Source organism: Rhinatrema bivittatum, chromosome 7 (genome assembly GCF_901001135.1).
Source record: "Rhinatrema bivittatum chromosome 7, aRhiBiv1.1, whole genome shotgun sequence".
In the NCBI taxonomy this organism is placed as follows: domain Eukaryota; kingdom Metazoa; phylum Chordata; class Amphibia; order Gymnophiona; family Rhinatrematidae; genus Rhinatrema; species Rhinatrema bivittatum.
In genome coordinates, this window is record NC_042621.1 from 312548660 (window position 1) to 312572637 (window position 23978).

A 23978-nucleotide genomic window follows, 5' to 3' on the forward strand; every position below is an offset into this window, starting at 1 on the left:
CCCGCAATGGGCTTCAACCAGTATCATGCAGAAGCACTAGGTTTTACATCATTTACTATTTCCCATATAATATTTTTTCATTTTTTACTTTTTTTACATATCCTTATTTTTTTATCTTAATTTTAATTTTAATATCAATTAACAACAACCCATCCAAAAAATTTAGCCTCAACACTGGAGTTCCCCAAGGCTCAGCGCTATCAGCCACTCTATTCAACATATACCGTCTTCCTATATGCCAACTACTAAAAGACAGTGGAATCACCCACTTCCTCTACGCTGACGACATTCAACTTCTAATTCCCATCCAAAACTCAATTGAAGAAACTTACAAAGAAACATCTGCTCTACTTGTTTCAATTAAATATCTTCTAACATCCCTGAAACTCATAATCAACATTGACAAAACGGAAATAATCCTCATAGATAGAAACCCAATCCAACACCATCACTCCAACTCACAGTTGGCAATCAAATGAACCCAATACTCCCTGTCACTCACACCAGAAACCTAGGAATAATTATTGACAAGGAACTTTCATACAAGAGCCATATATCAAACAAAATCAAAGAAGGATATCGCAAACTACTAACCCTAAGACGTCTGAAACCATTTCTTAACCCTTATGACTTCAGAACTGTACTACAGCTACTCATATTCTGAACCATCGACTACTGCAACTCCCTACTGATCAGAATACCATACTCCATAATCAAGCCTCAGCAGCCAGAATTCTGACTGGAACAAAAAGGAATGACCACATAACGCCAATACTGATTTCACTACACTGGCTTCCAATCAAATCCCGAATTGAACACAAATCCATGACTATCATACACAAACTACTACACAATGAACATCAAGGTCAAACTGGTTTAAACATAACCCCCCAGAATCCCCAAAGAAACTTACGTTCAAACAACACAGGCCGCTTAACAGTCCCCCCCATCAGAGATGCTCATTTGATAGCAACCAGGAAAAGAGCATTTTCCATTGCCTGCCCTAAAATATGGAACTCCCTCCTGAAAGATTTGAGAACACAACCTAACCTTAAAACATTCAAAAAGGATCTAAAAACGTGGCTGTTTTACAAAGTCTACATTGACAATCAAGTATCTCAACATCCAAACACCCAACAGAATTACTAACCGAAACCACGCAAAAACAAGTCATCAACCAGCACCAAGCAAACCCTTCTCATTCAAAAATGATTTTATTTCGGACTATAAAAAAAAACCTTAACTTTACATTTATAATATGTATCCTGTTACACCCTTAATTCACATATGCTAAGAGAATACCTTTTGAATCTTGTAAACCGTTGTGATGGCTTCACCGAATGACGGTATATAAAACTCAACAAATAAATAAATAAATAAACTTTTGTGATCCTACTTCCCCATTATTATTTAACTTATCTTTGCTTTGCTTGCCATTCTGATACATTCTAATCCGTCTTATATCTTTAACGCCGTGTCTGGTTAATACAGGGGGTATTGAGAAGTATAAGACGACACTGGCATATGTTACAATTGTACCCAGTATTTAAAGAACAACCACTTATAGCATTTCAGTGAGGGAGCAATATAAAGGACCAAGTAGTTCAGTCCTTTTATACAGAAGTTGAAGTGAGGGGAGATGAACAAGTGGGCATTTTCCATGTTATTCTTGCTCGATGTGTGCACAAGCACACTCTAATACTAATTTACCTCTGGATAAACTAAGATGATTTAAACCTATAGTGAGGACAACATGTCTCTCAGGCAAACTTGTTTATGTAGTGTGGTGTCCCTGTGATTTGTTACAATGAGAAAATTAAAGACCCATTTGATTGAGCACAAAAGTGCTTTAAAATGTAAAAAATTAGACAGGGGACATGAATTTATAGATCTGAAATGTACAGTGTTGGAAGTATTATGTTGTGATGCGAGAGATTATTACCAAAGGAACGGCGTTGGATCTTTAAATTGAACACGGAACACCCTGCAGGACTAAACAAAGAAGTGGATTGGTCAGTTTTCATGTGAAGATTGAAATCGGATTGGTTAAGAGTGAAGTAAGAGTCTGCTTATAAAAACATGCACTTCTGTTAGTGGGTGTTTAAGAGATAGTCGCCATTTTTCAAGAGCTGCAGATAGGAGCCTAGTTGGGCCGGATAAGAAAGAGTAAGTCCCTCTGTTGAGCAATTTATATGAGGAAAAAGTTAAAAAATTCTTTTAATAAATGATGTGTAATTGATGTGTTCTGTGTTTATAGTAAATTGTTAAGTCCCCTGAAGAAGGCGTGGCAACATGCCAAAACATTGTCAATGCCAGGCGTAGAATAGTGGTAGCTCCGCAGCAGATAGTCTTAACCAGACATGGCATTAAAGATATAAGACGAATTAGAACATATCAGAACGGCAAGCAAAGCAAAGATAAGTTAAATAATAATGGGGAAGTAGGATCACAAAAGTAAAATTAAGTTCAAAAAAATAAGGTTATGTAAAAAAAGTAAAAAATTAAAAAATATTATATGGGAAATAGTAAATGATGTAAAACTTAGTGCTTCTGCATGATACTGGTTGAAGCCCATTGCGGGCAAGAGCCTGGAGGTTGTATTGAAGAGCACTCTAAATTCTGATACTAATTCCCTTTATAATTTAAAAAACATAATCTAAAATCTTTTTTTTAAGATTGTTCCTCATGGTTGGGAGTTTTTTCAGTGTTTAAATATGTGAGGGTTTGGAAGCCATATTGTGTTCTATTAGTAAGAACATGCCACATTTATTTATTTATTTAACAGCTTTTAATATACCGGTGTTCGTGCAAGCACATCACGCCGGTTTACAATAAACTTGAGAAAGGAGGAAATTACAAAAAACAGGGAGTGGGGGAGTGGAGCAGGAGCGAAAAAGGGGGGGGAGAGGGGGGAGAGAGGTAAAGGAGGAAATACATCAGCTGAGAAAGGTACAAGGAACGTATCAGTATTTACAAGAGAGGTTGCTTAACGAAGTTAGAACATGGTTGATTATTACAGCGGTTAATGAAGGATAAATAGATTATATAATGATATATATGAAAGCTTAATTACTGCAGTTATGGTGGATTATATTGATAACTTATTAAACAATTAAACACATATATATAAAATATTAGCTTATTTACAGCAGTTACAGCAGGTAATAACGGTATCTTGATTTAGACATAAAGGCTGTGAGTTTTTACTGGAGATACAGTGGAGCACGGTAGATAGGTGGCGATGAGGTGAGAGGTGGGCGGGGGGTATAGGGAAGGGTGAGGGGAGGGAGGGTGTGGTGGGTGAGAGGGGGGGTATGGGTGGGTTGAGGGGTGAGACTCGGGTGGTTTCAGGGTGGTCTTCTGCAGGAACCAAATGTGGCTTCCTGCAGAAGCCACATGTCTTCTGCAGGAACCAAATATACATGATAAATTCAGAAATCAGGCCAAGGATGGACAAAGACACACAGAAGACATTGAACAAGATGAATAGGAAAAAGCAAGGCTGGAGAAGTCAGGAGCCAGGAACTCCAAGCAACAGACACTGCTATGGCAGAAGATCCATTGCTGAAGAATCGAGGCAATGTTCTGGGGAGCCTTATATTCTGTGTTATCATCAAAGGGTACATGGGGACTTTTCCTGCCCCTTTAAGTACCAGTGCCTATAGGGTCTCAGAGGGAAGCAAGATGGCGACGGTGTGCTGGCAGCATCTGACCTGTATTAGAAGCTGGGGCCTGCATGGTCATGGCGGCAACTGGGGTAAGTTCAGCGGCTGAAGAATTCCTTTGAAACATCAATGTCGGGACTTGTGATTTTGTAAAAGCTTCATATACGTCAAGTGACACAATCTCTGGGAGAAGTTAAGCATCGCTGTAACTGACATTGGGGGCATAAATTTTAAAATATTTTGAAAATCCTGTTGACACAAAAAGACATTTATTTCATCATGTTTTGTTAAAAAGCAGAAAGACTGGCATTTGATGACATGGGTGGAGTTCTTCACTATAAAATTTATTTTGGTGAAGCTCCAGGTTTGATACCTTCAAAAATGTAAAAGAGGGTTCTGTTATAAATAGTTATTGTGTACCCACATTAATTTTATTATTTATCATAATTAATACATGGTGTATTGGTTCCTGATTACTTTAACAGGACAGAGAATTTAGTCACTTCAGATGCTGACAGGAGGCCTGGAAGGGGTGTGAAATACGCCATCTTAGAAAATCTATCCACTACTATTTATATACTGGTGTTGCTACCAGAGAGGGGAATATCAGTGACAATGTCAGTAGCCAAATAGGTGCAGGGTTCCTTGGTGACTGGCAGCAGATGTAACAAGCCCCAAGACTGGGTTTGCACACTCGTATTCATTGCATATGTGGTACAGGACTCTTATGTAATGCTTTAAGTTGGTCTTTATCTGGGGCCACCAGTAGTGTTGGAAGATGAATTTAAAGGTTCGGGTGATACCTGGGTGACCCACCAAATAGGAGTCATGAGCCCACTGAAGAAACTTCTGTTGTAGATCCTGGGAAACCATGTGAATGCTGCTGCAACCACAATCTTCACAGGGTCGATGATATGTCATGGTGACTCCAGACAGCCTTCAGTATCAAAGGATCATGAGAGGGCATTGGCTTGTCAGTTGTTGGTACCACAATTTGAAGTCAAACCAATTAAAAAGACAATGACCAGCAGGCTTACTGAGGGTTCAACCTCTGTGCTTGTGATAGGTGCTCTAGGGTTTTGTGATCCCTATAAATGGTTACTGGGTACTTCTAGCAGGTGTCACTATTCCTCTAAAGCTAGCTTGACCTCTAGCAGCTCACAATCTCCAAAGGTACAGTTCTTCTCTGCTGGAGAGAATTTTTTTGAAAAGTAGGGGCAGTTCACGAGTGTACCATTGTGATTATGCTGCAGGAGGACAGTGCCTATCGAGAGGGTAGATGCATCTACCTCCAGAATGAATACCTTGGATGGATCTGGGTGGTGGAGACATAGATCATGAGTGAACTGAGATGCTTGAAAGCTTGTATAGTGTTCCTGGTCCAGTTCTTGGTGTCTGAACCCTTTTTGGTTAGGGCTGTGAGCAGGGCTAACAAGGAGGAGTAATCATAAATACATTTCCTACAGTAATTTGTGAACCCCAGGAAGTGCTGCAGTGCTTTGAGACCATTGGGCTGTGGCCACTCCAGTGTGACCTTTTTCATATGTAGGCCTGGGTTCATATGTAGGCCTAGGTGAAAGATAATATATCCTAGGAAGGGACATTATATCTGTTCAAAGACATACTTCTCTAACTTGGCATGGTCCTCACAGAGTCACTGAAGGACCTGTTTTACATGACACCAATGTCCGTCATAGACTTAGAGGACTAAGATATCATCCAAGTAAACTATCACATGGGAATAGAGAAGGTCCTGGAAGATCTCGTTGACCATAAATTGGAAGATTGAGAGGGTGTTGCACAACCCGAAAGGCATCACTAGGTATTCATATGTAGGGTAAAAAACGCTAGTGGCCCAAAACAGAATATGCATCATGAACTCCTATTGCTGCACATAGACTGAGTGACTGAGTAAAACTGCAGGTCTAAAAAAACAAAGCAAACATGGAGTTTACTGCCATGTGATATTGTTGCCAACTTTATATGAAACTTTTTTACACAAAGGAGAAAAGACTGTGTTTGTTTCTTCATATCAGAGAGTTGTCATCACCTCCCAAATGAGAAGGATAACTCTGGACCAGAAGAAAGAACATGTCCTTGGTGAAACTTTGTATCCTGCCTGATACCAGCTATGAAACAGGTATTGTTTTCCTACTTGTTTTGCTGATGGAATTTAATGAGCATGTGAGAATATTCCTATGCATTGGGACCCATCCTACCAATCCTGTCTCTTTAGGAAGTGGAAATATTCAGTCCGGATCAACATTTGACCCTTACAGAACTGAATATTCAAGAAAGAAACTCTGAGAAAAGGACTCTGAGTTACCCAGAAGGAATGGCATGTCTGCGTATCCCAGGGACTTTATCCAAAAGAGCCTTTGCTAAGGGCTTTTCCACCGATTCCTCAAGCTCTGCCAAGAGAGTTTTGTTAACAGAACTTGTTGCAGGCCACTACAAATGTGATTTGTCAGCTACACTGAGTTTTACTCAGTACAGTCTGCTCCATAACAGAGAGGCAGCTATTTGCCAAATATACCCCCAAAGGGCTTTTGGCCAATTAGTGATTTTTAGCCCGTTACTGCCATCATATCTCACGAAGACATCTGTAAGACTTTTTGGGTTTTATCTGTCATCCACTAAAAGGGATTTCATGTGGATTAATCCCTCTGTATCGAGACAGTGTCCTATTGCAGGAGTGTCCCTAGACTGGTGCAGTTATACAGAGGCTGAGATCACTGGCTTAAGTTACCTTACAGCCGGGCTATACTATTTTGACAATTGGGTAATTCCTAAGTGCAAGTTACGCTTAAAGATAACATTTATTCTGTTATTGGTTAAATCTGATAATCTGCTGTAAGGTTATCTACAACAGAAACTTCCTACAGCTGGAACTTCCACTTTGTTCCATTAAACCAGTCTTTCTATACGTTCTGTGATTTTTGTGTTTAGAACACTTTCCCACTATTTTCCTGGCACTGAAGTCAGGCTAACTTAGTCTGGTAGTTTCCCGGATCACCCCTGGAGCCCTTTTAAATATTGGGGTTACATTAGCTATCCTCCAGTCTTCAGGTACAATGGATGATTTTAATGATAGGTTACAAATTTTTACTAATAGATCTGAAATTTCATTTTTAGTTCCTTCAGAACTCTGGGGTGTATACCATCCGGTCCAGGTGATTTACTACTCTTCAGTTTGTCAATTAGGTCTATCACATCTTCTAGGTTCACCGTGATTTGATTCAGTCAATCTGAATCATTACCCATGAAAACCTTCTCCAGTACGGGTACCTCCCCAACATCCTCTTCAGTAAACACCGAAGCAAAGAAATCATTTAATCTTTCCGCGATGGCCTTATCTTTTCTAAGTGCCCCTTTAACCCCTTGATCATCTAATGTCCAACTGACTCCTTCACAGGCTTTCTGCTTCAGATATATTTTTAAAAAGTTTTTACTTTGAGTTTTTGCCTCTACGGCCAAATTCTTTTCAAAATCTCTCTTAGCCTGTCTTATCAATGTCTTACATTTAACATGCCAACGTTTATGCATTATCATATTTTCTTCTGTTGGATCTTTCTTCCAATTTTTGAATGAAGATCTTTTGGCTAAAATAGCTTCTTTCACCTCCCCTTTTAACCATGCCGGTAATCGTTTTGCCTTCTTTCCACCTTTCTTAATGTGTGGAATACATCTGGACTGTGCTTCTAGAATGGTATTTTTTAACAACGACCATGCCTCTTGCACACTTTTTACTTTTGTAGCTTCTCCTTTCAGTTTTTTTCTAACAATGTTTCTCATTTTATCAGTTTCCCTTTTGAAAGTTTAGCACGAGAGTCGTGGATTTGCATACTGTTCCTCTTCCAGTCATTAATTCAAATAGTGATCATATTATGATCACTATTGCCAAGCGGGCCCCACCACCGTAACCTCTCTCACCAAATCCTGTGCTCCACTGAGAATTAGATTCTAAAATTGTTCCCTCTCTCGTCAGTTCCTGAACCATTGCTCCATAAAAATGTCATTTGTTCCATCCAGGAATGTTATCTCTCTAGCGTGTCCCGATGATACATTTACCCAGTCAATATTGGGGTAATTGATGTTTGACACAACTAATAACCGAAAGAGTTAATATGGTCCACCATAACCAAATTCTGTCAAAATCAAGGTGAGACCAAATCAATTTCTTAGTAATAGCTACAGAAGGTGTCAGCAAGCCTGACGTTGTGTGACTTAAACCAGGCACCAACCGGTCCTCTCAATCATTCACCTTCTTATATTTTTTTTTGAACAATATTTTTGTGAAATTTTTTCTTTTTTCTTAAAAATCGTCCTCCATCATTCGGATTATAGACTCTTAATTTGTTACTTTGACATATATTAAAAATAAAAGAGAAGATGAACCACTTGTGACACATTGTGCTGAATTTGGACATTCTTTTTCAGATTTATTCTTTTGCGCAATAGACTCTGTTCCTTCACATTGGCGCGGGGGGCGACCGTGAACGTCTGCTCTACAATCAGAACAGCGTTGGATATTTCGTCTAAATACTGTTATCCCGATGGGACTTAATGCTGAATTGGATTACATTCGTTTTTTGGATAATCAGTATTTTCTTTGTCATCATACTAACTTGCTACCACTGTCTACCTTGATAGGACTACGCAAGAATAGATGTCATGAATAATTTGGCGTAATTATTGACGTCATGCTATTGCAGGTTATTTGAAGAGATGCAAGATTCGGTTTCGATTCCTCCTCCTGGTTCCGTTTACAAACGCTGAGACGAGATGTCCTGATGAACGGTTAGCACATTTGAACTAAGATAAGTACTGCCTTTTCCACCTTCTATGTGACAATATTTTATACATGTCATATTAATTGTCTTGATAGGGTAAAGACTCTGTTACAGTCGCCTTTCATTTGCCCCTGAAGAAGCTTAAGGGTGAAACACTGGCCGTGTTGGGCTACTAAATGTCAAAGTAACAAATTAAGAGTCTATAATCCGAATGATGGAGGAACAAATTAAGAGTCTATAATCCGAATGATGGAGGACGATTTTTAAGAAAAAAGAAAAATTTCACAAAAATATTCTTCAAAATAAAAATATAAGAAGGTGAATGATTGAGAGGACAGGTTGGTGCCTCGTTTAAGTCACACAACATCAGGCTTGCTGACACCTTCTGTAGCTATTACTAAGAAATTGATTTGGTCTCACCTTGATTTTGACGGTAATTGAAGTCTCCCATTATTACTGCACTACCAATTTGGTTAGCTTCCCTAATTTCTCTTAGCATTTCACTGTCCGTCTCATCATGTTGACCAGTGGACGGTTTTAATGCTAATTCACAAGACAGTCTATAATGAGAATATTGAATGGTTCAATGCTGCTTTACGCCTACACACTCCACAGGAAAAGGGCTACTAACAATGCCATCACCGAGAACTGCACATTTAAAATTAGTGAAAGATAGAGCACTATCCCTGGCAGGACCTGGTGTATGGAACGAATTACCATCTGAGTTACAGTTGCAATAAAATAGGAAATCTTTTAAAAAGAAACTAAAAACTTGGTTATTCTTACAGGATTTTACTTGATGTCTTAAAGAAGGTTATAGGCTCTTATTTCATTTTGTTTTAATTTTTTATTTGTAACTGATTGAAAAATGTTTTATTGTATTATTGTTTTCTTTTATCTTTGGTATATGTATTAGGAATTTTAGTATTATTTAGTAGTTTTAAGATATGTATTATGTATGCATTTTTTTGCTATTATCTATTGTGAAGCTGCCACGAACGTCAGTATAGAAATAAATAAATAAATAAATTAAAGGCATGTCTGCGTATTTTTGGTCATTTGCTCTTGCAATGTGTGTGAGGAGATTTTTGTTCTCCACCTGAGTACTAGTCCTCCCGGGAACATGTCCTCTCTTCAGGAAGAATGCCCAGACTCAGCTAAATTCAGGAAGCGTCGTTTTCAGATGCCAATTAACACAGATAAAACAGTTCTGCCCACATACGTCCTTATGATGATTGTCTTGTCTGTTTAGCATTAAGGACTTTCTATAAGACATTATTTTACTGATACCCACTTCCTGCCACCGTGTGCCAGGAGGCTCCATTCACGGTGCCATCCTCCATGTGAAAGTCCTCATTGTGGCACGCTCGCCGGCTAGCGTCCGTCATCAGTCTGTGCGTGGAGGCGTACGAGTACGCCAGCCATCGAAAGACGTGGTCGTCCGGTGTACCAGTGTACTCCTGCGTCTTCCAGACAGAGCGCACCATGTCGTACGGGTACGCCACCACCAGATCTCCCCCTTGCAAGTTCCCCCCCAAGACAAAGGGGTTCTTCTCCATCCAGGCAATCACTGCCCGGGTCTCAACAGCCACCTAAAGGGGACAGAGCATAGAGTGAGTTCTTTGCAAGGACATAAAATATTCAGTGTCTACCCACCCTCTCTCTCTCTATGTACCCAAAGCACTAATACCCCACAACGCTGTCATAAGAACATAAGATATGGCATAGTGGGTCAGACCAAGGGTCCATTCATCCCAGCATCCTGTTTCCAACAGTGGCCAATCCAGGCCACAATTACCTGGCAGCTCCCCAAACATTAAATACATCACAAGCTACTATTGCTTGTTAATTACCTTCATAGCATTTTATGGTCTTCTCCTCTGGGAACTTATCCAAACCTTTTTTAAACCCAGTTAAACTGTATGAATTCCAGAACTTAACTATGCGCTGAGTGAAAAATAATTTCTTTGATTTGTTTTAAATGAGCTACTTGCTAACTTCATGGAGTGTCCCTACTCCTTCTATTATCTGAGAGAGTAAATAATCATTTTACATTAACTTGTTCAAGTCCTTTCATGATTTTCTAGACCTCTCATGATTTTAAACACCTCTATCATATCCCCCCTCAGTCGTCTCGACTACAAACTGAACAGCCCTAACTTCTTTAGCCTTTCCTCATTGGACAGAAGTTCCATGCCCCTTATCATTTTGGTCGCCCTTCTCTGATTCTCCATCGCAATTATATCTTTTTTGAGATGCGGCGACCAGAATTGTACACAGTATTCAAGGTGCGGTCTCACCATGGAGCGATACAGAGGCATTATGACATTTTCCGTTTTATTCACCATTCCCTTTCTAATAATTCCCAACATTCTGTTTGCTTTTTTGACTGCCGCAGCACACTGAGCCGATGATTTCAATGTGTTATCCACTATGACACCTAGATCTCTTTCTTGGGTGGTAGCTCCTAATATGGAACCCAACATTGTGTAATTATAGCATGGATTATTTTTCCCTATATGCATCAACTTGCACTTGTCCAATCTTCCAGGCTCACAAGATCCTCCTGCAATTCATCACAATCCACTTGAGATTTAATTACTCTGTATAATTTTGTGTCATCTGCAAATTTTATCACCTCACTCATTTTACCCCTTTCCAGATCATTTATAAATATATTAAAAAGCACTGCTCCAAGTACAGATCCCTGAGGCACTCCACTGTTTACCCTTTTCCACTGAGAAAATTGACCATTTAATCCTACTCTCTGTTTCCTGTCTTTTAACCAGTTTGTAATCCACAAAAGGACATCGCCTCCTATCCCATAACTTTTTAGTTTTCTTAGAAGCCTCTCATGAGGGACTTTGTCAAACACCTTCTGAAAATCCAAATACACTACATCTACCGGTTCACCTTTATCCACATGTTTATTAACCCCTTCAAAAAATGAGATTAAGACTTCCCTTGGGTAAATCCATGTTGGCTGTGTCCCATAAAACCATGTATATCTAAATGTTTTGTGATTTTATTCTTTATAACAGTTTCCTTGATTTTTTCTGAAACTGAAGTCAGGCTCACCGGTCTATAGTTTCCTGGATCACCCCTGGATCCCTTTTTAAATATAGGGGTTATTTCAGCCATCTTCCAATCTTCAGGTACATCAGATGATTTTAATGATAGGTTACACATTTCTACTAATAGGTCTGAAATTTCAATTTTTAGTTCTTTCAGAACCCTGGGGTGTATACCATCCGGTCCAGGAGATTTACTACTCTTCAGTTTGTCAATCAGGCCTTCCACATCTTCTAGGTTCACCGTGATTTGCTTCAGTTATCTGAATCATCACCCATGAAAACCTTCTCCGGTACAGATATCTCCCCAACATCCTCTTCAGTAAACACCGAAGTAAAGAAATCCATTTAATCTTTCCGTGATGACCCTATCTTCTCTAAGTGCCCTTTTAACCCCTTGATCATACATACATACATCTATGTACTCAAATCACTAATACCTCAGTATGCTTTTACATGCATCCAAACAATACATTCACCCTCTTTCTCCATGCACCCAAATCACTAAAATCCCAGTATGCTTTCACATACATTCACAACATACATCTACCCTCTTTCTCCATGTACCCAAATTTCTAAAATCCCAGCAGGCTTTCACATGCATCTACAAAATACATACAGCATCTTTGTTCATGTATCCAGTTCATTAATACCCCACCTCGATACCACATGCATCCATGATATACTTTCACCTTCTCTCTCCATGCACCCAACTCACTAATAACAAGCACGCTTCCACATGAAATCCACAACATATATTCACCCTCTCTCTCCATGTACCCAAATCACTAATACCCGAGCACGATTTTACATGCATCCATAACATACATTCACCCTCTCTCTCCATGTGCCCAAATCACTAATATCCAGCACGATTTTACATGCATCCATAGCATACATTCACCCTCTTTCTCCACGTACCCAAATCACTAATAACCCAGCACACTTTCACATGCATCCACAACATACATCTGCCCATTTGCTCCATGCACCAAATCATGAAGAGTCCCCAGCATGCTTTCACGTGCATCTATGTTCTCTAATACTCCAACATGCTTTCAAATGCATCCAGAATATACATCCTCCTCCTCTCTCCACGTACCCAACTCACTAATACCTCAGCACGATTTTACATGCATCAATAACATACATTCACCCTCTCTCTCCATGTACCCAAATCACTAATAGCTCAGCACGATTTTACATGCATCCATAACATACATTCACCCTCTCTCTCCATGTACCCAAATCGCTAATACCCGAGCACGATTTTACATGCATCCATAACATACATTCACCCTCTCTCTCCATGTACCCAAATCGCTAATACCCGAGCATGATTTTACATGCATCCATAACATACATTCACCCTCTCTCTCCATGTACCCAAATCGCTAATACCCGAGCACGATTTTACATGCATCCATAACATACATTTATTTATTTATTTATTTATTTATTAACTTTTATTTACCGACATTCGTGAAACACAACATGCCGGTTTACGACATTCGTGAAACACATCATGCCGGTTTACATTCACCCTCTTTCTCCATGTACCCAACTCGCTAATACCCGAGCACGATTTTACATGCATCCATAACATACATTCACCCTCTTTCTCCATGTACCCAAATCACTAATAGCTCAGCACGATTTTACATGCATCCATAACATACATTCACCCTCTCTCTCCATGTACCCAAATCACTAAAACCCCAACTTGCTTTCACATGCATCCATAAACATATAACACATCTACACTCTCTCTTCATGTACTCAAATCACTAATATCCCAACACACTTTCACATGCATCCTTAAATATACTACTTCCACACTCTCACTCCATGTACCCAAATCACCAGTACCCCAGCATTGTTTCACTCGCATCCAAAACATACAATACATCCACACTCTCTCTCTCTCTCCCTGTACTTAACTCACTAATAACCTAGCATGCTTTCACATGCATCCACAACATACATCTGCCTTCTCTCTCCATGTGTGTCTAGAATTGCCAGAATTGCTTGTTTTTCTTTTTCTCTTTCATGTATGTTTCCCTAGTTTATAAGAACATAAGAAATTGCCATGCTGGGTCAGACCAAGGGACCATCAAGCCCAGCATCCTGTTTCCAACAGAGGCCAAACCAGGACATCCGCACCCCTCCTGACATTCCTCCTCAGTCTACCCCGTTGGAGTTTCACAGTGACTTCATATTTTAGCAGTGGAAAGGGTCTCACCGTGGCATTCTCCGAAAGATACCATTTAGGAATGGGAATGTAATGATTTGGGACTTTGCTTGGAACCATTTTGCGATCCTCGGCATTCCACAGCAGGGTGTTCAGATCAGGGAAGTTGTTATTGATATCAATTCCATCCTGGGTCCATCTCCCTAAGGACCAGCCTCCCAGCTCCGACCCCTGTGGGGAGAAAGACAGAAGAAGGTCTGAGTCCCAGAGTTTATGTGGCTGCAGGTGGGGATGCGAGGAGCTCTAGCAAACCTTGGCCCACAGAACTCACAAGATCCCATTTCCACTGATTGCTCTCACAATTTTGCGCTTGCATTTTTAGGAAACGCATGGAGGAAGTTTTGATTATTGGAAAGTGGCCAAGTAAGTGCCTTGCTGACCTAATCCTACCCTAGGAATACCTCTGAAGCAGGTGGAAAAGCTCATTTCCAGGTGGAAAGCACTTTTGGGATTGCCCTCAGGTTGCACTTTCTCTTACTGTTTGCTCTTAATTCCCTACAGAAGTTTTTCTTTTGGCCAGCGAAACATACATGAAGTGATACAAATAATTAATAGCCCCTTCAGCCTCAGTCAGATAAGCTCAGTACCGCCACCGACAATCTGGCTCACTCATTAGTCTACGTTATTTCATTTAATAAAATGTCTTTCTTTGCAGGTAATCATTAACAAAGGAATAATACAGTGCACACGATACAAATTAAAAAAGACAACACTTCATAGAAAAAATGTAAAACTAACAGAATGAAGAAGAGAGATGCCAGGATAAGAAAGAAGTAAAACCAAGTAATAAGTTAGAACAACAAAACCTACCATTTGAATTTCATCTTAAAATGCTAAAAGGTCGATTTTAAATGCCCTGCGCATGCCAAAGTGAAGGGATCTGCACGAGTCTCGGGCCAGCGCACGCCGCACAAATCAAAAACGTTTACAAAGGGATGAGACGTGGGCGTGGTCTGTGCGGAGCCTGTGTGGGACATGAGCATTTCCGGAAGTTACTTTGAAATGTGTGCGAATGTATTTACATGCGCAATGCACACCAGGGTCCCCTACTGTATAACTTTACTTCTGCTGTGCACGGCGTGTAAGTATTAAAATTGGAAAAACTAGGCGAGGCAGCGGAGTTTTGGAGTCGAGAGTAAAATGTTAAAAAGGAGGCTAAATAACAGGGGGTTAAGATATCCAATCCATTAACTGGGAGATCTAAGAGTGAACTTGGAGAAAGGGCTATTGAGTCAGCATGCGTATCTAATAAACTCCCCCTCACTGCGGTAGAGCCGGCGTTTCCACACGCACATGCACACCTCACGTCCATATAAAACTGTGTGTTCATGTATGCATGTACAGCCGATCTTATATCATGCATGCATATAGGCACATGTGTTATAAAATGGCCATGTCTCAAATGACAACGTACATAGGGAACCCTATGAGTTTATTTTTTATATATAGCATTAACACTCACCATTTACTGTAATCTTATAACAATTTTGTTATCAATATTACTACTTATTAACAGTCATTAACATAATGCATACAAGTAATATTGATAACAAAATTGTTATAAGATTACAGTAAATGGTGAGTGTTAATGCTATATATAAAAAATAAACTCATAGGGTTCCCTATGTACGTTGTGATGTGAAGAGTAGGGAGTCCGTACTCTCTCAATTTGTGATTACCATGTCTCATATGGCCATTTTCCCCTTTCCCATGTCTCATATGACGTCTTTTCCCCTTTACAAACTCCATCCAAACCACCCTCCATAACTGGGAATCATGCCTCACCTCGATCAACCAACTACTCACCGACATGCACCTTGCCCTCAACCCACAAAAAACTGAACTCCTCATTATCTCCTCTAAACGGCCTTTTCCTTCCATTCCTCCACTATCTTCCCCACCCATACACGGAACCTGGGTGTCCAAATTGACAATCAGCTCAACCTAAAACCCTTCATCAAATCTATTCTCAGTAATTGCTATTTCAAGCTGCAAACCATCAAAAAACTCCGACCTCTGCTATACTTCTCTGACTTTCGCACTGTCCTACAGTCTATCATTTTTTCGAAAATAGACTATTGTAATGCCCTTCTTATTGGCCTCCCTTCCTCCTACACCAAGCTCTTGCAACTCCTACAAAATGCCGCAGCACACATCCTCACAAACTCCAAAAGTAGAGACCATATTACCCCAATACTCATGGAGCTACACTGGCTTCCAATTAAATCGTGAATCCTTTACAAAACCCTATCCCTCATTCATAAAAGCATCATTAATGACAACTCCCACTGGATCAACCGTCCTCTCCTTCCGCACACCTCCACCAGACCAACCCGTTCCACCCATCAAGGAACACTCTGCCTTCCATCGATTAAATCCACCAAGCTCACCTCCACCACCAAGAGAGCCTTTTCTCTGGCTGGCCCCACTCTCTGGAACTCCATGCCCCCAGATCTACGTCCCGAAACCTCTACTCCTAAATTTAAAAAAAAACTAAAAACCTGGCTGCTCCTACAGGCCTTTCCCTCAAACGCTACCCACACTTCTGATTAATGTTCTATTTTTTCCCCAGTCCAGCTAACACTCTTGATTTTATATACGCTGAATACCTGTAATCTTTTTATTATTCCTACACTCTCTTAATTATATGTAAATATCTCCCCTGTTTTGCAGTTCATCCCCCTTCTGTTCTCCCCGTTTTATTGTTTTAACCCTTAGCCTGCTTCCCACTTCACCCCTTCTCCTCCTCCTTCTCCCCCCCTTAAATCCTCCTTTCAGGTTATTCTCCATGCCGATTAACCTCCCTGTATAGAGTGTAATTAGAATTTTTTTTCACCGCTCTTAATTATTCTTACCCTGTTTTTTGATTATTCTTATTTGATTTTTTCTCAGTTTATATGTTCTTATCATTCACCAACCCAGTTATCCTGTCACTCAGTTAATCTAATTTAAAATCCTCCTGTAGTTATATTGTTCATTGTAAAGGCATCTGCCACTGTGGCAGCTGTCCTGGTTTCAAGTTGCAAGTTACATGTAAACCGATACGATGTGCAATATAAAATCCTAAAATATGCACGTACATGTACACCCATCTAAATGTATTCATGTATATTCAGCCTTGCCTGTCTGCACTGGAAGAGCTGCCCCGGGCCTGGTAGAGATCTGTAGACAGGGCCCGCTCTCTTGCCAGCAAGCTGATATATATCAGGGCCAATTTGACAGCAGTTTTCCTCTTCTCAGCATCCAGAAGTTGCCATCCTGCTTTATGACTCTACATGAAGCTTGGTAAAATGGTAATTCTCTCTTTTTCCAGACAAAAGGATTTCTTGGATAAACAATAAATGGGGACTGTAACTTTCAAACATGTATGCCAGCCATTTTATAACATACACGTGTAAATGCGCGTATGATATAAAATCATCTGTACACGTATACATGTGCACACAATTTTATAAGGACACACCTAGTTTTTTTATTTTAATACTTACAAACCATCCATAGCAGAAGTAAAGTTACACAGTAGGGCAGAATATACACATTTAAATAAATTAACCATACTCCCATGTCAGGACTGCTCTTATCAATGTGCACATCTGCAGGTGGCTGCAGTGGGATCACAGATACTCACTATCTCATATGCCTTGTCGTAGCCGTCAGGGTTGATGGAAGGCAGTAAGTGGATTCGTGTCTCCCTAATGAGATGCCGAATTCGTGGATTGCCTGCAAGGTACTCCTGGCACAGAAACTGCATAAGCAGGAGTAGCAGCTCCCGACCCAGTACCTCATTCCCATGAGCCCCGGCCATGTAGCGGAACTCCGGCTCTCCTAACAGAAAGAAACAAAGCAGAAGACTCCGGCAAATTATTCTGCTAGGTGGCTTCTGTGCTTCTCACTCTTTCTCTCAGAGTAACTTCAAATGCAGGGCTGATGCACCGGGGACAAATCAGCCCACTGGGGTCCCGTCTTCACCCACCGGCATGAGGCTGTCTCCCCACCCCCGAGAAGGTCCTCACATATTGTACGCTGGCTTCAGGTTATAAATATGAGAAGAGAAGATTCTGACCATCCCATGGAAACCACCAGCTCTTTACCCTTCAGCCTTCTGACTGAATGCGGGTAAGAAAACTCTGCTTTTGCCTGCCACAGGCAGCGGGAGAGGATGAAGGTACAGTGCAGATAATTTCACAGGAAGCACTGGCTTCATGCACGCCCACTTCAGATTTGGGCAAGCAGTAGTGCTCTCGTCCCCTGACTCCGTGCTTTCCACCTCGCTGTGCCGTGCGCCTGGAACTCGCTTCCTGAGCCCGTGTGCCATGCTCCCTCTCTGGCCTTATTCTAATCCACTTTAAAAACTCATCTTTTCAGAACTAACCCCCTCTGCAGAATAAATACACTTCTTAGTGATTCTTGGGGCCGATGCAATACGGTGCACTGAGCTTTAAGCTCTGTCCTAAACATTTTGATATCCTACATGTGCCTCAACTCTGCAGACAATTCATTCCTCATTATAATTGCACCAAATCTTGGAGCTCGATTTCCTATCTCCTGTAGCTGAGCTGCACTTGCTCCTTCCTCCTCTAAATGCCAAGTGATTGTAAATTTCTGGGAGGATTATATAATGTAAACATTTTTCTTAAATAAAGCAGGCTATTAGACTTCAGAAATTCTCTGTGCAACAGGTAATAATGTAGTTATTGCAACCAGGGCTCATTAGTTGGAATGGGTCCATCTTCACCATGAAAGGTGCTGCAGAGTTTTCCAGCATTTGATGCACCTGCAAATGATTCTTCAGCAGAGGAACAAATAAACCATTCCAGTGGTCTATTGCTGTTCTAGCAAAGGCTTGAACTATTCTCCTGAAATCTGAGAGGTCCAACTGCAGAGCAAACTTTAAGGAGCTATGAAAATAGACACCCAGATTTCTTATTTGCTCCATGATCACAAAGTGTTCCCCATCTATTAGCATAGGATTCATAGGCACTGGTCTAGGTCACCTTGAAATCAATAGTGCCTTGGTTTCAGAAAAATGCAATACTATGGCATTAACATTCACCCATTTCATAATGACAATTACACGTTCAGATATCTGTGAAATGGCTATAGTCACATCCTCTTCTACTACGTCATCCGCATAGCATTGAACAAATATTTTAAATGAATACAATAAAACACTTAAAGGTAGATTTTTTAAAAACGTGTGGGTGTCCTTGTGCATGCGCAAATGGTCACGCCGATTTTATAACACGCGTGCAGTGCCTCGCACATATTATAAAATCCAATGCCCGCACACACATGTGTGCACGGTTTTGTATCTGTGCACGCAACTGCACACGGGTGACGAGTTGCACGAGTGGGGGGGGGGATTTTTTAGAAATACTCACAGTGACGCGTGTAAGCCTTTCCCAGTTCCATCCCAGTCCACTCCAATTAAAGAGCAGACTGGGAGGGAACTTCCCTATCCCCCTAAATACCCTCCCTACCTCTTCCCCTCTCCTCCCTGACCCCTAACCCCCCTCTTAGATTTTTTGTTTGTTTCAAAACTAACTTCACCTTGCGATGCCCGCCCCTGTCACAGAGCCGGGCTCTTCTGCACGTATCGGGAGATATGAACATGGCCGGGCAGCTTTTAAGGTGCGCTCGGTGCCGCACAGCACAGCCACGGGCTTAACCCCCATGTTTTACACACGCCAGGCTTTTAATATTTAAGAACATAAGAACATAAGAACATGCCATGCTGGGTCAGACCAAGGGTCCATCAACCCAGCATCCTGTTTCCAACAGAGGCCATTCCAGGCCAGAAGAACCTGGCAAGTACCCAAAAACTAAGAAGATCCCATGCTACTGATGCAATTAATAGCAGTGGCTATTCCCTAACAGGTCTATCCAGTAACGAGCGGTAGGAAGAGCTGCGTTAGTGCCCGGCGCACCCGCGGTTGCCGCACTCACAGTGCAGCTCACCTACCACTCGATCCTGTGTGTAAATAGCTTGCAAATGCAAGCTGCGTCTAAGAAGCGTCCATGAAGCGTTAGGCCCGCGCAACCCGTTTTACTGTATAGAGCGCTATACAGTATCCTGGGTGCGCTGGCCTAACGCTTCACGGCCACGCTGGTATCTGTCATTTCAAATGACATTTGAAATGACAGGTACCAGGAAGTGGACGGTTCTCCGACGCTCGGGATTGTCCGCCCTCTCTCCCCTCCTCCCGAAGCAACGAAAGCGGAAAAAATCTAAAAAAAAAAAAAGTAGCAAGAGAGAGGGGAGAGAGGACGGGCAATCCTACGCTCGGGATTGTCCGCCCTCTCTCCCCTCCTCCCGAAGCAAGGCATGAAAAGCAGCCTTGCTCCGGGAGGAGGGGAGAGAGGACTGGAAGTGTAAAGCAACGACTTACTTTTTCGCAGCCCTCCTCCGAAGACAGGCATCGGCTCCCCTGCCTCCCGATGAAGATGGACGCCTGCACGGGCGAAAGCGGCCCCTGTTCGTGCAATTGGGCCGCTCAAGACGTGACGTCACATGCCGTGACGCCAAACGTCGTGACGTCACGCCTTGAGCGGCCCAATTGCACGAACAGGGGCCGCTTTCGCCCGTGCAGGCGTCCATCTTCGCGGGCAGCTGGAGGCAGGGGAGCCGCGGTCGTCCTTGCCGATGTCCGTCTCCGGAGGAGGGCTGCAAAAAAAGTAAGTCGCTTCGTTGCTTTACACTGCCAGTCCTCTCTCCCCTCCTCTCAGAGCAAGGCTGCTTTTCACGCCTTGCTTCGGGAGGAGGGGAGACAAGACTGGCAATCCCGAGCGTAGGGTTGCCCGTCCTCTCTCCCCTCTCTCTCTTTTTTTCGCTTTTTCAATTTTTTCCGCTTTCGTTGCTTTGGGAGGAGGGGAGAGGACTGGGGCTGCCCCGGAGACCAGCACCCATGGATGAGGCCAGGGCAGGTGAGCGGGGGCTGGGGGAAAGTTTGCCGCCTACCCTTACCCCTGCCTCTAACGCAGGGGTAAGGGTAGGTGGTAAGTTAGCAGGTTAAACGCGCGGCAAAATGGCAGGGTAAAAAAGTGATAGTCGGGGCGCGCGTTACTGGATGGTAGGGAATAGCTAATTCGCTCGTTTACATGTAATATACATGCCGCGGGCGGAAGCGGTTGCCCGGGGATTTTAGGACGCGGTAGGAGTAGGTTAAAGGGGATTGTGGATTGTGGATCGCAGAAAGGGCTAACGCGGCCAGAAAGCGGGTTAGGAGCAGGGTAAACGCGGCCGCACTTTACTGGATTGACCTGTAAGTAAACTTTTCCTAGGTGACTTCATCAAGAAACATGTATCCCGCTCCCATCCCTGCTCACACTGCGGACTCGGGAGAGGTGAAAGGGAGAGCAATAGGACATACGCACCAGCCTGGTGCTCCCCAGGATGATCGGAGATCTCCATGGCGTATAACTTCAGCCCCTGCTGACTCTTCCCAATATTATACACCCTGGTAATGTCTGGACACATCTCATTCACAACCTTCATCAACTGCAAACGAAAAACAGAACAAAGTCCTTAGACCAATGAGACAAAGGAAACAAGCAGAAAAATGCATAAACGGAGACTAAAGTAAAAGAATAAGACAGGGGGTGAGAGTCAGAGGGACACTGAGAATTTCCAGCCACTCAATTTGTGGGCAAGGGTCAGGCAAGCACTGAATTTCAGCAGCATCCAGCTACCGTAGGGCCTGATAAGCTTTCATCCCATACACACAAACGTTTTGCCAAGTTAGGGTCATAGATGGCTAATGCAAAGCACAGCTACAGGTGGCTTAAATCTAGCCTAAGGTACCGCTCATTCTGCTTCTGTATCCAAATCAGCCCCATAGAAACATCCAAAACCCCAGAAACTGAGACCATCACAAGCCCAGAGGTAATCCAGATTCAATTTCCTGATTCTGAAATCTCCTCAAACACACACACAGCACAGGCAGCAGCAGTGCAAGCTTCACACACATAAACGCACACATACACACACACACACACACACACACACACACACAAACTGCTCTACCAGAGCACAGGAATAGCAATCAGCAGCAGTGCAAAGTTACCACACAAACACAAACACACACACAGCCCCACCACAGCACAGGCAGCAGCAGTGCAAGCTTCACACACATAAACGCACACATTCACACACACACACACACATACACACAAACTGCTCTACCAGAGCACAGGAACAGCAATCAGCAGCAGTGCAAAGTTACCACACAAACACACACACACAGTCCCACCACAGCACAGGCAGCTGCAATGCAAGCTTCTCACACACACACACACACTGCTCTAACACAGCATAGGAACAGCACAGTCATCAGCAGTGCAAACATCACACACACACAAACAAACACACATTGCCCCACCACAGAAAAGAAACAGCACAGGCAGCAAGGTAAAAACTTCCTCCCCTCCCCCCCCCCCCCACACACACACACACACAATGCCCCCCCCCCCCAGCACAGAAAGAAAGCTTCACACACACAGACACACATAGCTCCACCACAGCACAGGTACAGCACAGGGAGCAGCAGTGCAAGCTTCCCTCACACACAAACGTCACCTAGATAGGATTTTAGACAGTGCTGGGGAGGAGCCGGCTGTCGTGGTACATGTGGGCACCAACGACATAGGAAAATGTGGGAGGGAGGTTCTGGAAGCCAAATTTAGGCTCTTAGGTAGAAAACTTAAATCCAGAACCTCCAGGGTGGCATTCTCTGAAATGCTCCCTGTTTCACGTGCAGGTCCCCAGAGGCAGGCAGAGCTCCGGAGTCTCAATGCGTGGATGAGACGATGGTGCAAGGAAGAGGGATTCAGTTTTGTTAGGAACTGGGGAACCTTTTGGGGAAGGGGGAGTCTCTTCTGAAGGGATGGGCTCCACCTTAACCAGGGTGGAACCAGACTGCTGGCGCTAACCTTTAAAAAAGAGATAGAGCAGCTTTTAAACTAGAACAGAGGGGAAAGCCGACAGTCGCTCAGCAGCGCATGGTTCGGAGAGAGATATCTTCAAAGGATACTAATGATGCATTAGAATTAGGGCACCCCAACAGTGAGGTTCCAATAATTAGAAAAGTAGTCCAAGTGTCTGATATTATCTTTTGGCGCCAGTTTTTTAAGGATATTTTTTCTTAGATACACAGCTTTATGTGTAGAAGTCACACTCTGTCACGTTCACCTAATTGTTTAGCATGTTGTTCATATTTATTTAAAACTATTTTTCAGCCTTGTTTCCATGCCGGCTATATTTTAATACATATTCTATTCTTAATATAATAGAGAATAGTCGCGTTCTCCGATTTCATTTTTTGGCGCCAAAATTCGAAACATCGCGGGGTTTTGCATAAATATTCTGTTTTCTAGCGGCTGAAATCGGTCAAAACACAAGCTACAGGTATGTGTCTAAATAGTTTTTATATTGTATTCAGCGCACCCAGCATTTTAATTTTGGACGCCAGCATTTTTTAAGTAATTCAGCTCACTTCTCCTCCTTTTAAAGAGCCGGTATATGAATAAGCGATGTTTATATTGTATACAGCACACTCAGAATTTTAACTTTGGACGCCAGAGTCCTTCTAATGAGCCGCTATGTGTATAAGCAGTTTTTAAATTGTGTTCAGTGCACCTGAATCTTTAATTTGTGTTTTTAAGTAACCACACTCGCCTCCCTCCCTTTTTTTACTAAAAGCGGTACACCCGGGTGAGGTAATGTACGGTTGAGCGACAGTGAACTCAGCAAATGCTAGAATTGTAGTTTAACATGTACACAATCTAACAAGCTGTCACTACAGTCCTCGAACAACATTTTAAAATATAAGCTCATTTTACTTTCTTTTACTTTGGCGTCTCGGATGTTCACATCCGTGTCAATTTATATAGCCAACATGCAAGAGACATTTACTTTGGATATATTTTTAAGTCAAACTGTACCCTATATATACACATTACAGCCATTTTGCTATTTTTTGGCAGGATTCAATGATCAGATTCATTTAAAAGAACCAATGCACTAGGGGGCATTTAAATCCAACACCGCACTGTATAATCACTTGCTGCAGTATACTGAAGTGCGCATTAACAGGTTCATTATTCATTCCCCCCCCCCTTCTATTTAGTTATTTTATTTTGTATTTTTTGTTTTTTAAGTAAGTTTAATCATTTTTGTAGTTTTACACTACTGAACATCTTC

At 42.1% G+C, this 23978-nt stretch overlaps 1 protein-coding gene across 5 annotated transcripts in view; it reads right to left on the reverse strand.

Moving 5' to 3' along the window:
• Positions 1-23978, reverse strand: part of CPXM2 (carboxypeptidase X, M14 family member 2) — a 211417-nt gene that overhangs the window by 41664 nt on the left and 145775 nt on the right. For 4 of the 5 annotated variants that reach the window (XM_029610602.1, XM_029610603.1, XM_029610604.1 and 1 more), the window contains 4 exons: positions 21155-21278; positions 17409-17605; positions 13772-13951; positions 9753-10050 (listed from right to left, as the gene is read on the reverse strand). In XM_029610602.1, the coding sequence (XP_029466462.1) occupies positions 9753-10050; positions 13772-13951; positions 17409-17605; positions 21155-21278 (799 nt within the window). The remainder of the gene's footprint in view (positions 1-9752; positions 10051-13771; positions 13952-17408; positions 17606-21154; positions 21279-23978) is intronic. The other variant, XM_029610606.1, reaches the window with a different exon arrangement.